General features: G+C 41.4%; 1 protein-coding gene across 1 annotated transcript in view; it reads right to left on the bottom strand.

Moving 5' to 3' along the window:
- The window catches only part of cacna1c (calcium channel, voltage-dependent, L type, alpha 1C subunit), a 1,035,639-nt gene that overhangs the window by 201,032 nt on the left and 817,583 nt on the right, over nucleotides 1-17,024 (bottom strand). The window contains exons 30-31 of the mRNA XM_080190924.1: nucleotides 2,545-2,628; nucleotides 2,050-2,133 (exon numbers count right to left, since the gene is read on the bottom strand). Coding sequence (XP_080047050.1) covers nucleotides 2,050-2,133; nucleotides 2,545-2,628 — 168 coding nt within the window. The remainder of the gene's footprint in view (nucleotides 1-2,049; nucleotides 2,134-2,544; nucleotides 2,629-17,024) is intronic.

Raw genomic sequence — 17,024 nt, 5'->3', positions numbered from 1 at the left:
ACTATATACTTGCCATAGAGTGCAGCAAAGTTTCATCAGGTTGATTCCTAGGTTGGAAGGATTGTCACACGAGGAGAGATTGGGTCAACAGGGCTTGTGTTCACTGGAAGTTGGAAGAGTGATGGGATCTTATTGAAACATATAAAATTCTCACAGGCCTGGATCGAATAGATGCAGGGAATGTTGTTTCCTCTGGCTGGGTCTAGAACAAAGGGTCACAGTCTCAGTATACAAAGAAGGCCAATTATTCTAAGATGAGAAGAAATTTCTTCACTTAGAGATGGTGAACCTGTAGAATTGTCTACCACAAAAAGGCTGTGGAGGTCAAATAACTGAATATATTTAAGAAAGAAATAGATAGATGAATAGAGTCTAAAGGTATCAAGGAATATGGGGAAAGCAGAGGAGTGTGGTGATAAGATAGAGGGTCAGCCATGATCATGACGAATGATGGGGCAGATTCAAAGGGCCGAGTGGTCTACTCCTGTTCCAATTTTCTGTGTTTCAATGTTCAAACAACTATGCTACCATTGTAATAGGATGCTTAAAAATGAACCTGCCTTAAATCTTTTCAATCAATCTACAATATGTTTCTTTAATCAGTATCAAAACATTGCATATACCCAAGAAGTAATGGACTTCTGCCAGAAGATGCACACCATTGCAAGGAGCTAGTTTCATAGACATCATTGTTGGAAGTATAGATATTGGTATCATGGTCAAAGACCTTTGACAAATAAGTACATTGTAGTTACTCATATTAAAAAAATCCAATCATGCTTAGTGATAGAGAGGTAACGCAAAGTTCAGTTATACACTGTATAGCAGATATTCAAGTGCACGCAACTTATGGCAGTTTTTTAAAAGTTTTAATTACACTGCAGTTCCAGTCAGAATGAAGCTATACCAAAAGCTTGCAGTTAATTAGGTTGACACTATTCCTTACTGATTTCTAGTTATTCCTCATTAAATAGGATTTAATAATAAGTGTTCCAATGTAATCAAAGTTGTCAACATTGGAAGGATATTAAAAGTGAAATTTATGATCAAGAAAAGCAAGAGGTGAGAAACCTAGCTAAACAACTTGAATTGTGTTTATCTTTAGCTGAGACACTGCAAAAAAAAATCCCGTTTTTAAACAGAAATGTGTGTGTCTTAGGCATGCACAGTTATGTTTACTAATCATGATTTTTTGTTTTATTTGTTCACACGTTGTGGGCACAGTTAGCTTGGCCAATGTTTATTGTCCATCCCTAATTGCCAAGGAGAAGGTGGTGGTTGGTTGCCTTCTTAAACTGCTGCAGGCTATGTGGCGTAGGCACACTCAGTGTTGTAAGAAAGGCAATTCCAAGATTTTGATTGAAGCAAAAATGAAAGCACAGCAATATAACTCCAAGTCAAGATGCTCTGGGCTTGGAGAGGAACTTGTAGCTAGTGGTGTTCCCATGCATCTGTTGCTCTTGTCCTTCTTGTTGGTAGAGGTCATTGATTTGTAAGATACTGTCGAAAGAGCCCCCTCTCCAGACAACAGTACCAGAGGGTATTCCCTGGGGGAGATGCTTGGAGCTCTGTGGTTGTGGTGGGAGGAAGGGATTTATGCCCAGGAATGGGGTGGTTCTGTGTCTGTGGGGTCCTTGTCTTTTTCTATTATTATTGGGTGTGCCAATGCCTAAGTTGCTGGTGAGGCGGGCTCCAAATGATTGTGACATTATGTGACCAGCATCATATGGCAGGAAAAAGTGGATACTTACTTATTAAATTATTTGAAGTTGCCTTGGTAAAAATTAATGTTTTTATTAAAAAAAACTTACGGCTTTGCTATATATGTTACATTGGTTAAATTTTGACACTCATTTTCTAAACCAGAAGTCAGAGTAATCAAAACTAAAGTCACTGTAGGCATTATGCTGCACTCTGAACCTGCTATACAGTTTTTAAGTCATGCCAGGCTTGGGGGACAGAAAAACCATTACAAACATAAAATTGTAATTTAACAAAAGAATAACAAACAGGAGTGGAGCAGGCATGTTCATTGAGATGGTTACTTACGTTCACCTCTGTGATAGCTATATCAACAACGCTACCCACAACAATTAAGGCGTCAAATATATTCCATGCATCACAAAAATAGTGCTGCATGTGGAAAAAAAGGGAAAAGACAAGGAAACAATAAAAAAGAAAAAAGGGGAGAGAAGAGAAAATAAGAGAAAGAGGTTACATGTGCACAGTATTTCCTCTTATAGACATGACTATCTCTGAAGAGTTGACCCTCAAACCCTTTGTCATCGACACATCCAGGACTTCAAGCTGTACCAGTTGAGACATGTTAAGTCATTTTGTTATAGAACAGAATTCACACTTTTTTCATCTGATACCCTGATGTGACCTGGGTTGCTTTTCTAATTCTGTGAAGTCTTACCAGTTCCATTCAAGTTCTTGTGGTTAGTGAAACTAATGAAATTAAATATCTGACAAAGTGAAGCTGGTTAAGAAACAAATAAAAAATAGACAGGTGCGATCTGGAAGAGTGTCATGTATACTCACATTGATCTCACTCAGAATGACGTCTATAATGCTGCCAATTACGATGAGGAAGTCAAAAACATTCCAGGGATCACTAAAGTAACCCTACATGGTGCAGGTGGGAAGTGGGGTGGGGTGGGGGGTGAAAGGCAGGTTAGAAGTTGGTCTTAAATTCAAGACTTTATATGGCAAATATTCTCATATTTGATAACCTCAAGATAGCACCACAACATAGTTTTGCACCATTAGTAATTCTTGTGCTGGTCCAAATCACATTTTCATATTATACCAGAAAAACAATTTCTGATTAAAATAACCTACTTTCACCCTTTGTCCTTTTTTTTGGTTACATCATTAGGAGACAGGTGATCTGGTCCCAGACCTCTATCCATATCCCATTGAGTCTGCCTTTAACAGGCAATGATCCTTTCCCTGTTTTTCTCACCATATGGAAATAATGCCTTGTCTTAATTTAGTGTCTCTGTAGTTTTATTGCTGAGATTGAAAGCTCATACGTGGATTAGCCCTACCAGAAAATTCTTTCAGCAACTCATGCCTTTGTACAAACTCAAACAAGGAATTTTAATTAAAGGATTCATTCTTAGCAGTTATGGTGTAGCTTTCTTAGAAGTACTGTTGGTGCATATTAAACTATGTTGGAGGCTTTCACTGTTAATCTTTTGTATCCTGATTTGAAAATAAAAGTCAAGAGGAAGACAATATATTCTTCCCAATGATTAGTACAAGGTGTGCTTTGTAGTTTTAAAAAGATCACTCTTTTTGTTAACAATCTAGAATATTAGGGTTTTAACAACGTGAACTTACACCTCTTTAAAATTAAATATTCATGATAACTTCAACTTCAAAAGTATCATTTTGTGTTTCTGACTCCTGTCCCATCAAGTACCAAACATGTAATTTCAGAAGCTATTAACTTTAATCATAAAGCTCAAACATAAATAGTTTAGGGGCTGGGGCGTGGGTAATGTTAAAACTAGCATTCTCAGGCACAGCACAGACAGGGATATATTTATAGAATGTCACTGAGAAGGGAATTCATAAACAAGTCAATGCTCTTCTAAAGGGGCACAGCCAGCATCATAAAGTTATTGGTAATGAGTTTTTCTCAAGATTTATCAACAATAATTCATGTTGTTAATCAATGTATACCTTACAGATAATGGGAGATGAGATGCAGATGACAGTGCTTCTTTTTCACTTAAAATATATGTATTTTTAAATCCTCTTTTAACATTTGCATGAACATTTATCTTTTTATATATAAACTATTGCAGGAATTGACATTGTTAGATTAAAATATCTACGAGAATCATATGCTAATTCTTTTATTTCATGATAGACCAATTTTCCTAGTTAGGGTGTTAAACTTAGATCGGAAAAAAATACCCAGGGCTGGATTTTCATGTCCCAAAAAAGTCAGGATGAGGACTGGAATTTGAATTTCCACTCAAAAAGAAACGCACGCAAAATTCTCATAGGTGAGAAAAGGTTTGGATTAGGTTCAAATTACAGCCCCACACTCATAATCCGTGATGTCTGGATTGCTATTAACAGGCCGAGGGGAAGTTTGTATATCATATCCCACAGTATTTTTTGTCAGGTCAGGCAGGCTGTGCAAGGCTTTGGAAAATTAAAAAAGAAAGGTATGAGAGTTTGGAATGTGGGGGGAAATCTGCTGAGGAGTCAGGAACATTCTAACAGGTCAGCGTTGAATCTTTTGACAACTTCAAATGACATTATTAGATTCTGTAAAATAAGGGTGATGATATTGTGCCTTTAAGAAATGTATTTATATCATGTTTCTTGTGAGGGGTATGTTTAAAATTCAGCTCTTGTTTAGCTGATGCAAATCTATCTGCAATTCAGGCAGCTCCATGCTGGGAATGTAGGAGAATAATTGATCCTAGATAATAAATAATAATAATACTAATTCTATATAATAATGTTTTAATCTGAGCTAATGCATTTTTTGTTTTTTTTGATTTTCCCCTGGGGTTTCAGAGTAAGGTTTAGTTAGGTTGACTGACAAGAGGCAGAGTCATGTGAAAGGGCAGAGCTAAGCATACAGAGAAAAACAGTCAATTTCTGCTTGATCCTGAAAAATGAGAGGTTTTTTTTACTCTTTGGAGGCTGCTGTTTGAGTGACAGAAGACAGGTGTCTCTCTGTCTCTCTATCTCCAGAAATGTTCAAAGGCTTGAGGACTGGCAGCTCATGTACGAGCAAGCAAGCCTAGGTTGTTTGTTAACTGATTTGGAAAAGAACATTAAGTCTATGAGGAATATTGCTTAAATCAGACCTAATAAAGATAGGTTAGCAGTTAAGAATTGTATCTTGTCATGTTTAAGTATTTCAATTGGTAAAAATTAAGCTAATTAATTTATTATATTTAAACTATATTGTTTAAAAATAACATTTATTTTGATAAAAGTTTCTCAGTGTGTCAATAGAATCACACTTGGAGAGAAACACCTTAGCCTCGCAGTATTGCCAAAATAAAATAAAAGGCTGGGGTTTGGTCTAACTTCAAAATATACCTTACCTTCTGATCTGGCATAAGGTAGAAGAGTTTTTCCTGTGGTGAAAAGGTAACTATTACATTGACAAGCATTGTACAAGTGTTGAGATATATTAGAATACTCTTTTCCATTGTAAAGCAGTGCTTGGGAATTTGATTACCATGATCTATAGCAATTTAAATGTCTGCAATGCCACAGAAAATAAAGTGCGGGGAGATGGTGTCGTAGTGGTATTATTACTGGACTAGTAATCTAGAGACCCAAGGTAATGCTCTGGGGAAATACTGGAAAATCTCAGCAGGTCTGACAACATCTGTGAGGGAGAATAGAGCTAACATTTCGAGGTCTGGCCTACTTGAAATGCTAGCTCTCCTCTCTCCACAGATACTGTCAGACTGTCAGAGATTTTCCAGCATTTTCTGCTTTTGTTTGATTACAGTTTCCAAGTAATTTGTTTTTATCATGATGCTCTGGGGACTTAGGTTAGGTTTGAATCCCACCATGACAGATGATAAAATTCAAATTAAATAAAAATCTGGAATTAAAAGTCTAATGATGACCATGGAACAGTTGTCGATTGTCATAAAAGCCCATCTGGTTCACCAATGTATTTAGGGAAATAAATCTGCCACCCTTACAAAGTTTGGCCTATCTGCAACTCCAAACTCGTGAATGCACTCTAAAATGGCCGCTGAAGGCAATAAATGCTGACCATAAAACATAGGAGCAGAATTAGGCAACTCGGCCGAGTCTGCTCCGCTATTCAATCATGGCTGATATTTTTCTCATCCCCATTCTCCTGCCTTTTTCCCATAATCTCTGATCCCTTTATTAATCAAGAACCTATCCATCTTTAAGACAAAGACACCAAATGACCTGGCCTCCACAGCCTGCTGCAGCAAAGAGTTCCACAGATTCACCACTCTTTCACTGAAGAAATTCCTCTCATCTCTGTTTTAAAGGATTGTCCCTTTAGCCTGAGGTTGTGCTCTCTGGTTCTAGTTTTTCCTACTCATGGAAACATCCTCTCCAGATCCACTCTATCCAAACCTTGCAGTGTCCTGTAAGTTTCCTTCTAAGCTCTAACGAGTACAGAACCAAAGTCCTCAACTGTTCCTCATATGATAAGCTCTTCATTCCAGGGATCACTCTTGTGAACCTCCTCAGGACCCTTTCCAAGGCCAGCACATTCTTCCTTAGATATGGGGCTCAAAACTGCTCACAATGCTCCAAATGGGGTCTGACCAGATCCTTATGCAGCCTCAGAAGTATATTTTTGCTCTTGTATTCTAGCCCTCTGGACATGAATGCTAGCCAGAATAACTAGCTAGCAACATCTAGATCCCCTGAACGAACAAAGAAAGCCATCTGCTCCTGGAATTCTTTGAATGATGGGCCATCTGACATAACCTAGAGAAACCTGAGCCATCTGTTGTTTCAGTTGCAATAGGCTCAATTGTCTGGAGCTTTAATGTTTTGCTTTGACATTATGAATTCTTGGTTGAGTTTCAGAAGCTAAGAACCACTTAGCTCAAAAGGGAGCTGTGTATACAATTTGACAGGTTATGAGGGTATTAAAAGATTATGGGTGGAATTCTCCTGAATGGGGCTAAGTGCCCTTGCTAGTGGGAAAACTGGAGGGTTTTCCATTGGCTCTGGGAGCGTCAGTCAGGTGGGATTCACCCACTGATGGATATAAATTCATACGTCCAGACAAACCTTCTGGCCAGCTTGGCTTTTCAGAGATTGGGCCACCCAGAGACATGTCACCCTCCCCCACTACAAATGAAATGGTGACTCCCTCCATACTGACAAGAGGAGCACCACCAACTCCTCACCAAAGAGGGGTATTCTCCCTCCCCCCAATCCACAAACAATATGTATTCCCCCACATTACACAGGAATGAGGGTAGTCTGACCCCGCCACATTCAGCCCCTAACTCATCCCTCTTCCCCACTCAGTTCACCATTCAGTCCCCTTCCCCACTCAGACACCCCACTCAGCCCCCTCCCTACTCAGATCCCCCCCCTTCAGGTTCCCTTTCCCACTCAGACCTCCATTCTGCTCTCTACCCCACTCAGAACCCTCCCATCATGCTCCATATTTTAGCACTGCCAATGATGCACTGTCCTATCGCACCACAGCACTGACACCCTGGCCTCATGCTTTGGATCCTGAGGGTGGTCATGGAGGTAGATCCAGTGGACATTTGTCCCTCTGTCACCGCCAGGATGCAAAATAAGGGTCTCCAAAGGGAACTTCCTGGGGTTGGATGGGTTTCAGCTGGGGACAAGGGGTTGGCCTTGTCACGCTCTCCCAGGATGGGGGTCTTGTCGTTGGACTGCCCCTTCTAGCCCTGGCAGATTTGAAGCTTACCCCTAGCATGGTGATTTCATTCTGCAGCAGGGTTTTCCTTTTTTCTCTGTCAGAATTTGCAGGTGTGAGCAGAGCCCTTTGAAGTCCTCTGGTAGAGAGGAGATGTCAAATTCACTGGGGGTCCCCTCCAAAGTTGTTCACTCAGCCCTAATGTATTCACACAGCCTTTAATAGAACTCTCTAAGCCTTCCTAGAAAGCTGAAACATTTGAAACCCTCTCCATTGTACTGTAAACCTTTGGTCTCTTTCAATTTCATAGTAAAGTGCTTTGAAAGAGGCTTTCATTCACAGCTTAATGGATTTCTACTCAGGCTCCAATCAGCTGTGTTTATTGACATTTCCCTTCATACTTGAATGCATCAGTTGTGGTTTCTTCAAAGTGTATAAATGGTTTACAAAAGAGAAAATAAAACAATTTAACCCCTTTGAAGAAACCATTGTAAATCAGACTTCGTGTCTGTGTCAACACCTCAGTTAAGAACAATGGAGGTAATTGAGATGCACTCAAGTGAGAAGGGAAAGGTAAATAATCACACATAACTGAAAAGTGAGCAGAAATCCATGAAGCTGCTAAAGGGAGCCTATTTTGTTGCATTGCAGCATGGAATTAACAAAGATCAAAGGTTTGCAGTGGAATAGAAAGGATTTCAAAGGTTTCAGCCTGATGGGAAGGATCAGAGGCTTCAAATAAAAGTTGTGCAAATAAATTAGGGCTGAGTGCACAGCTGTGGAAGAGGGACCTCCCCCACCTCTACCCAGTAAAATTAACATCTCCTGTCCATTAGATGACCTCAAAGAGGTCTGCTCATACCTGCAGCTTCTGACAGAGAAAAAGGGAAATCTCTGCTGCAGAATGGAGGGCTACTATGACTTAAAAGCCTGCCAGCTGCCCAGGGGACATGGCGATTAAAGTGACCAGGCCACTTCAGATCTTCACATCTGACCGGCAGGAATGAGGATGTTGATCACAAAGCTGTCTGAAATCATGGTATTGGGGTGATCTTCAGGTCTGCTATGTCTAGAAGGGGAAGTTCAGCTACAAGAGCCTAATCCTGTAGGAGGGTGGAGAGGTCAACTCTTCCCCTTTTTCTGAGCCAACCCAAGCCCCAGGACCCTTGAGGGATCTCCCCTCTGCAGCCTGGCAGCAACAGAAGGGCAAATGCCCACCAGAGCTACTGTCTTTACCACCTTCAGAGTTCAAAACGCCAGACCAGGGTGTCAGTGCCACGGTACAATGATACCATGTACAGATGGCATGGCCAAGGTGCATGGCCTGGAGAAAGGCCTTAGTGGGGGGTCTGAGGGGGAGCTGGGCTGAGTGGAGGATCTGAAGGGGGAGGTAGGCTGAGTGGGGGATTCTAAGGTGGAGGTGGGCTGTGGGGAGTTTGAGGGGGAATGGAGGGTCGGGTCACCCTCATGCCTGCGAAGTTTGGGGAGAGGGGAGTTGGCTGACCCATTATTTGAGTGGTTGGGGTGGAGGTTGCCCGTCTGCTGAGGCATTGGGTGTACTCTCCTGAACCAGCATTATCACCACTAAAGCCCATCCAGTGCATTTCCTGCTGGAGAGTCAGATGAATGGTGGTGGGGGAGGGGGGGAGAGCTGTGAATGGGCTGTCACACCATAATTTTGCATACTTATTGGGTTGCCATGCATTATGGGTGGGCACCCAATCACAGGTGCCAACCTCACTGTGAGTTGATGTGCCAGGAGAATCCCCTGCCCTCCACCCCACTGCCCCACCATCCTGACCCCATGTCTTTGATGTGGTTTCTGAATTGATGCACTGTTTGTTTTTACAGCTGAGTAACTCCTTCAGAAGATTTTCATTCTTATCAATGGATCTGAGATATTTTTCACTAAGAATGGTTGTGTGTTTGAGTAAGATTTCTATTAGATTGTTGAAGGTTTAATAATTTAATGCCTATTTCAGAGAGCATTATTGTTGTATGACCCCTGATGTCTGTCCATAGTGGATACTGGATGAGTGGCTATGGAGGATAGATGGGGGCATGGGTTATGAGGGACACGGAGGAGATGAAGGGCATGGAGGAATAATGGGGATATGAGAGGGCATGGGGGAATGAAATGGTTTATGTCATGGAGTGGGTGAGGGGTTAGCAGTAATGATATGGAGGGCTGGGCCAATGTCCCCAAGAACTTTGGCAAGATTTTAAACCAGACCATCTCAGCATCCGTGCTCCTCTGATGCTAGGGAGGGAGCAGACTTGAACCTTGTTGTAGATGTCTTTGGAGATAAAAATATATTGGATATGAGAAGAGGTGACAGGTTCGGGTTGATGAAATCAAGAATTGCTTGATTTGTGTTTCTCAAACCAGAGATGAAAATCCAGCCCCTAGGATTCAAAATTGTTCATTGTTGAGTCATGCTTTATCTATAAAACTGAGGCATGGGGTTTAGTTCTTCAGGCACTCAAAGTTCATTGCTAACATTAAATATTTTAACTAATACATATCTGTCCGTTTAATAATTTTGGATGTCTCCCAGATTTCTTTAGCTGATTATTGAGGCATTCTCAGAACTTTTTAGAGAAAAAAAACATTTTAGGCTAATTATAGAAAAGGTTTAATTTGACTCTTGAAGAAAAGATAATTGGCAAAAGAAGTACATTGTCGAAGCATTTTAAACCTATGCTGCATACACGTCATCTTAGCTGTTTTTCTGCATTGTATCCAAATTGTATGCTTGTTCCCTGAAAGAAGGCAAATTAAAGATACCCAGAAGCAACATTTCAATGACTATTGGAAAATTATGATGCTATAAAACGAAGGCAGCAACAAGCAGCAACACATTCTATTTGCTGACGAGGAGATTGATGTCGTGAGATTGATGAAGGATTAAAACTTTGCACCTATCAGTGGCTGATAATGCAATACTTTTCATACTCAATGTCAATATTGATGGCCAGTTTGCATTGTGGCTTTACAGCTACAAGGAACTGGGTTTGATTTCATCAAACTCAGTTTTCTTCAAATATGTACAGCTAATAAAGAGTTCAGAGTTTTATCTGGTTGATGTGGCTTGAATATTTAGTCAAGCCATATAAAATTACAGAACTTATGCTTGTGTTTTTTAATAAGGGATAAAAGATCTGTCCTCTCCATACAATATTTAGGTTAGCTCTGTATATACTGTGCCTAAGAGATAGTACATGTTCAATTTACAAATTAAGACAATCTGTAGTTCATAACCATTTCACCAGCCTGCACTGGCTGTGCAGATGGCTCATTTTGACACTTTAAATCCAGTTGAGAAACCATATCAGAATCTTTTTCTTTGGTTCATAAATTACAATTCCATTTTGCTGGAAAATAATTGTTTAGAGGGATACTGTTTGACCTTGGCCAGTAGTTGGAGTGCCACAATTAACCCTCACTGCCCTCAGACTAGAGAGGAGAAATATTGGCTAGAATTTCAGCCTCTGATCATAGTTCAGTAAACAGTGATTGCTAGTTCCATGTGCAAAGTTGGTGAGAGTAGGATTGGGCTCAGTTGTCATGCTCTCCATGACTGAATAGGCTGTCAACTTGGCTTACATGTGCAGAATAGTCATATCTAAACAGGAGTATCTTTAAGAGAATGGAGAAAAGAGGGAAAAATGGTAGAGGGGAAATTCGTGAGAGTGAGGACTTTATCCATTTGCAAGGAAAGGAAAATAACTTGTTGTTTCCTGGAGGTTCATGTTACACTGGTGATTTCTGACTTATTTTGATCAAAATTATGATGCTCCTTGAATATTAGATAAAAAAGTCCCCAAACAATTTTACATACGGAAAGTAGCCCTTAATATAAACAAATCAAAGACAGAATGGCAAATAAATTAGAGTCATCTGTGGGACCAGGGTTAAAACCTACACAATCTTATGTTAAATCTATAAACTTAAAGCTTTTTTTAGGCTCATGCTGATGAAAGGTATGAACATATTTACACAATACATAGTAGAATAAGCAAAGCAAATAAAGTAATCAAAATCATTCACCCATTTTGTATAATTCTTACTAATTGGTAACACATTAAAAAGTGATGTCAACCATTGAAAATGAACTGATTCAAGAAACTATCCCCAAAGCAAATACCAGGACTCATCATTTTCACCATTATTTCCTGAATTGTTTTACCTAGGAGAGATCAGGATAGGGAGGTGGATTAAAAAAAAGCATTTTTGTCTAGATTTAATGCAAAGGATACTCATGTGAATGCACTTGAATTCTCTTTACAGGTGAATAAGGTGGCAATGTAATTTGTGGCACAGTGATATCCATGGCTGTCAATGACAGCATTTATAGCCTGCCACTATAACTGAGCATTTTAAATTTTGTGCCTAACAGAGCAACAAATTTTCCTCTCACTCTTTCAAATAAAAAAGAATAATAATGCAGTCCTGAATTCAAATAATCAAATATTTTTCTTTGGTAAAAGCATCTATTTGTAAATAATTCTCCTTTACTGAACATGATATTGCATTAGTGAAAATCAGGGTGCATTTCCTAGCAACAAAGTCAAATTGTGATTTTTTGCCCTCCCTGAAATCCTATCTCCCAAAAACAGCAAGACTGCTGTGTGAAATCAATTTCATCAAAATATTAAGGGTGGAAACCTATTTCCATGACAACCTCTTCTTTTACCAGGGAACTGTTTACCAAACAAAGACATTTTATTCATTGTCAATCATAGAATGGTTGCAGCACAGAGGGAAGCCATACAGTCTCTGTATTGGTTTTCAGCAAGGACAACCACAGCTGTTCCCACATCACTCTACTTTGCTGTAGGTCCTGCAATTTTTTTCTCTTTAGACTACTCAATTCATTGTTGGAAGTCATGATTCAATTGGCCTCAACCACATAAGGTTGCTCAATAATGTGGCAGACAGAACATCTTTGAGTGCAAAATGAAAAGTTTTGCAAACATATCTTTTTTATAAGCAATATTTAGGAATCAACCTGGTGAATTTTTGCTTTATTGCCTTAAATGCAAGAATGTCCCTACTTCAATGAGGTGACCAAAACTGCATGCAATACACTAGCTGCAGTCTCACTGTTACTTTGTAAAGTTATAGCAATACTTCCATGAAAACGTAAGAAATAGGAGCAGGAGTATATCACTTAGCCCATCGAGCCTGCTCTGCCACTCTGTGAGATCATGGCTGATCTGATTGTGGCCTTAACTCTACTCTCCTGGCTGTCCTCCATAACCTTTGACTCCATGACAATGAAAAATATAACCCAGTCTTTAATACGTTTAATGACCCAATCTCCACTGCTGTCTGTGGAAGTGAATTCTAAAGACTAATAATCATTTGAAAGATGATATTCTTCCTCATCTCCATCTTAAATGGGAAAGACCTTATCTATAAATTGTGCCCCCTAGTGAAACAATATTTCAGTATCTAGCCAGTCAGGCCTGTAGAATCTTATACGTTGCAATAAGATCACGGGGGTGATTTTCCAAAAAAAGTGTCCAATGGGCTGGAAAATGGGAGATTTTCCCACCCATTTTTTGGCGAACTTAGTTGATTCGATTTCTAGCTCTGTGCTTCACAGTGTCAACCAGGGGATTCACAGCAGTAATGCAGGGGTGCAGGACCTAATTCTGCCTGAGAGGAGAGCATCAGTGCACTGTTTCCACCCCATCCCCCCCTTGCCAGCCTCCCAATCACTGGCCTCCCGATGGCTTTCCCATTCCCCCTCCCGAATGCCAGCCCTGATCCCCCTCAATTGTTGGTCCCAACATCACCCCCCCCCCACCCCCCCCGGATTGCTGGCCCCAACACCCTACTCTGAACACTGTCCTGACCCTTTCCCCCTGATGACCAGCCACACCTCCTCCCGATAGCCAGGCCAATCAGCCCCTTCCTCCTCCACCAATCGCTGTGTAGAGTGTGCAGCAGTTTCAGCCCCCTACCACCACCGATCGGCCCACCCCTAGTCAGGTCCTGCCCCTAGAAAACCTTGTCACTTCAGGCCCTGCCCCCTTGGTACAGCCCGGTGCCTGGTGGGCAGGGCCAGGTGCCCAATAGGCACTGCCAATGTGCCAGGCTGACAGTTCCATGGTGCAAAGTTGGCAATGTCAGGCTAGCACCACTGAAGGGACATCCCCTCCTGCCCCTGACCTCCTGGGGGGCCTCCATGGTATCTGCCCCCACTAGCGAGGACATCACGCCTGGTCTCTGTTGCTGGGGACAAGCTTTAACCCCAGCTGATGAGAACCTCCCTCGGCGGAATTGGAAACATTAGCAGGCCCAGACAATTGCATCATGGGCTTGCTAAAGAGATGTTAATTGATATTAGTACATTATAATCAGCCTCATGGTGTTTCCCAGCGTGAGGATGTTTACACCATAAAAAATAGCCTTGGAAAATCACGACCGGTTGGAAGCTGATCACAATTCCCATTTCAGCTCTCCTGCTGGTATTTCCCAGCCTGCTGCACTATTCAAGCAGTCATGATGTGGATATGCCGGCGTTGGACTGGGGTAAACACAGTAAAAAGTCTGACAACACCAGGTTTCAGTCCAACCGATTTATTTGATAGTAAACTCACTAGCTTTCGGGTTAGCCTCTTCGTCTGGTGAATTCACCTGATGAAGGGGCTAACCCGAAAGCTAGTGAGTTTACTATCAAATAAATCGGTTGGACTGAAACCTGGTGTTGTCAGACTTTTTACTGTGTCTACTCAAGCAGTGCAGTGGACTGGAAAAATCGTGCCCCACATCTCATCTTTCTAAACTTCACTGAGGGTAGGCCCAACCTGCTGAACCTTTCTGCATACAACAACCCTTCATCAGCTTGGTGAACGATCTCTGAGCTGCTTCCAATGCAAGTATATCCTTCTTTAAGTAAGAAAAGCAACACCACAGGCAATTTTCTAGATGACCTCATGAATACCCTGTACAACTGTAGCAAGACTTGTGTAAGAACCTAAGTATTAGAAGCAGGAGTAGGAGATCATGCCAGCTGCAATCTCAACAATGCCCTGTACAGCTGGAGCAAGAATTCCCTACATTCATGCTCCATCCTCCTTGCAATAAAAGCCAACATTCCATGTGCCATCCTAATTACTTGCTGTACTTGCATGCAAATGTTTTGTGATCTATGTACAAGAACATTCAGATTCCTCTATATTGCAACATTCTGCAGTCTCTTTTCATTTAAATCATATTCCATTGTTCTTTTATTCCTGCCTAAGTGGACAACTGTACATTTTCTCACGTTATACTCATCTGCCAATTTTTTTGTCCACTCATTTATATCCCTTTGTAGACTCTGTATTTTCCTCATAACTTCCTTTCCCATCTATTGTTGTATTATCTGCAAATTGGCTATAATACAGTCAGCCTCTTCATCCAAATCATTACTTATGTTAAGATACTCAAACTTAATTTGTCATTGGCAGAGATTGGGAACTACAAGTCCCAAAATGCCCTGGGAGTTTCTGCACATGTGTGGATTGAGCTCAGACCAGGGACAAGTGCCCAGTGCACCTGTGTGGGGGGGAAAAAAAACATGAAAATCTGATCATGGGACCTAGGAGTGGAGCACTATGAAGAGAGTAGTCCTGGTGCAGGGAATAAGGAGAAGAAATACAGAGGGAACTCAGGTGTGGTTACAGGAAGAGGGCTCAGAGACAGAGTGAAAGAGCAAACTTTGTTCCTCATGTTTTTGCTTTCAGACAAAGTTGTTCATTATTCTGCATATTTGGATCAAAACATTTAACTCTGTTTCTGTCTCCATAGCTGGACCTGCTAAGCAATTTTAGCATTTTTTTTGTTTGATTTCCAGCATCTGCAATCATTTGCTATTATTACCATGGGCACTTATCATGTGTAGTCATCCTTTGTGGTCACCTTATCAAATCATTTTGTAAGTCTCAAAATATGACATCTTTATTCACCCCGCTCATTACATCTTCAAAGAACTCGACTACATTTTGAAAATATAATGCTGACTCTGTTAGTATGATGATTTTCTATACATCCTGTTACTATTTCCTTAACAATGGATTCCAATATTGCTCAATGGAAGATGTTAGGTTATCTGGCCTATAGTTCCTGCTTCCTGTCTCTCCCCTTTTTTGAATTGGAGCATCATGTTTGTGGTTTTCCAATGCACTGGAACATTTCCAGAATCTAGGGAAATTTGGAAGATTACAAGCAATGTATCCACCATCTCTCCAGCCACTTATTTTGAGATCCGAGGTTGTAGGTCATCAGGTCCAGAGGACTCATTGGCCATACACTTCCCTAATAAATTTGTGGGTTTGGCAGGCATGTATGGCTCAACTCTTCCCACTTTCTATTTTTCTATGCTGCTCCGGAGTTCCACAATTCAGATCGGGATTTCCGACCCCAGCTTATCCAGAAATGTGGAGAATACCTTCAATGGAACTGCTTCTTTGTAGCGCTGGATGACTGGCACAAGCTGCTGTATTCTGGTAAGTGTTCACCAATTCAGTGAAAAGCTCAAGCATTTAAACATATTCTCACTGTGTTAGTGTACAAGTGCATGAGTGAATGAGTAAATAAATGGCTGAATAGGTGAACATGTAGGTACATAAAGGGGTATGGTGAGTGAGGTTAGTGGGTAAGTTGGATGAGGTAAGAAGGTAGGATGGCAGCTTTGGTAAATGGATAAGCAGGATGGAATGGCAGGTTGAAGTTGTAGATCAGCAGAGTGGTAGGTGGGGAAGGTGGCAAGTGAGTAGGGTGGCAAGTTGGTAGAATAGCAGTTAGGTAGGACGATAGGCAGGGAGAGTGGCAGGTGGATAGGGTAACAGGAGGGAAGAAAGACAGGTTCATGGGGTGGCAGGTGTGTGGGGTGGGAAGTGGGCAGGGAGGCAGGTGGGTGAAGTGGTACATGGGTAGGATGAAAGGTGATGAGATGGTGGGTGAATAGGATCATATGTTGGAAGGGTGGCAGGTGAGAAGGGTGGCAGGTAGGTGAGATGGTAGATGGGTGAACTGGTAGGTAGATAAGATTTTAGGTGTGTAGTATGGTAGATGGGCAGGGGCAGATAGATGAGGTGGTAGGTGGATACAGTGACAAAAAGGGTGGTAGGGTGAGTGAAATGGTAGGTGGGTGAGGTGATCAGTGTGTAGGATGGCAGATAGGTAGGAGGCAGGTGAATAGAGTGGTAGGTAGTTGGAGTGGCAACTGGTGAGATTGGAGCTAGGTAGGGTAGCAGGTAGGTAAGGTGGGTAGGCGACAGGAGAGCAGAATGGTAAGGGGAGTAGCGTAATGAGATTGGATCAGGTCAGAGGGAAACTTGGACGATGAGGTTGGGTCAGGTTTGGTCAAGGATGAAGTGAGGAGTGAGATCAGATTAGGTCCTGTTGGCAGGGGTCAGGAGTGGAAGGGCATCAGAGGTGGTTGCTCATGGTCAAAGGGGGAGTCAGGAGGGAGGGCATTGTGAATGATGGGGTTTACCTTGGAGTTAGGCTACAATATTGGTCTAAAATTTCCTGTCTGAAATCTCTGGTTCGAACTCAGTGTTGGAGACATTTTTTAGAGGGTCCCAGAGAGCAGAGGAATTGCCCATTGGAGGTTGAAACTTCCTAGGAAAATCCTAT

This window comes from Carcharhinus amblyrhynchos, chromosome 6, assembly GCF_965287045.1.
Source record: "Carcharhinus amblyrhynchos chromosome 6, sCarAmb.v2.hapA, whole genome shotgun sequence".
Taxonomy (NCBI): Eukaryota; Metazoa; Chordata; class Chondrichthyes; order Carcharhiniformes; family Carcharhinidae; genus Carcharhinus; species Carcharhinus amblyrhynchos.
The sequence above is the reverse complement of the archived record's forward strand: the minus strand, read 5'-3'. Positions and strand labels throughout refer to the sequence as shown.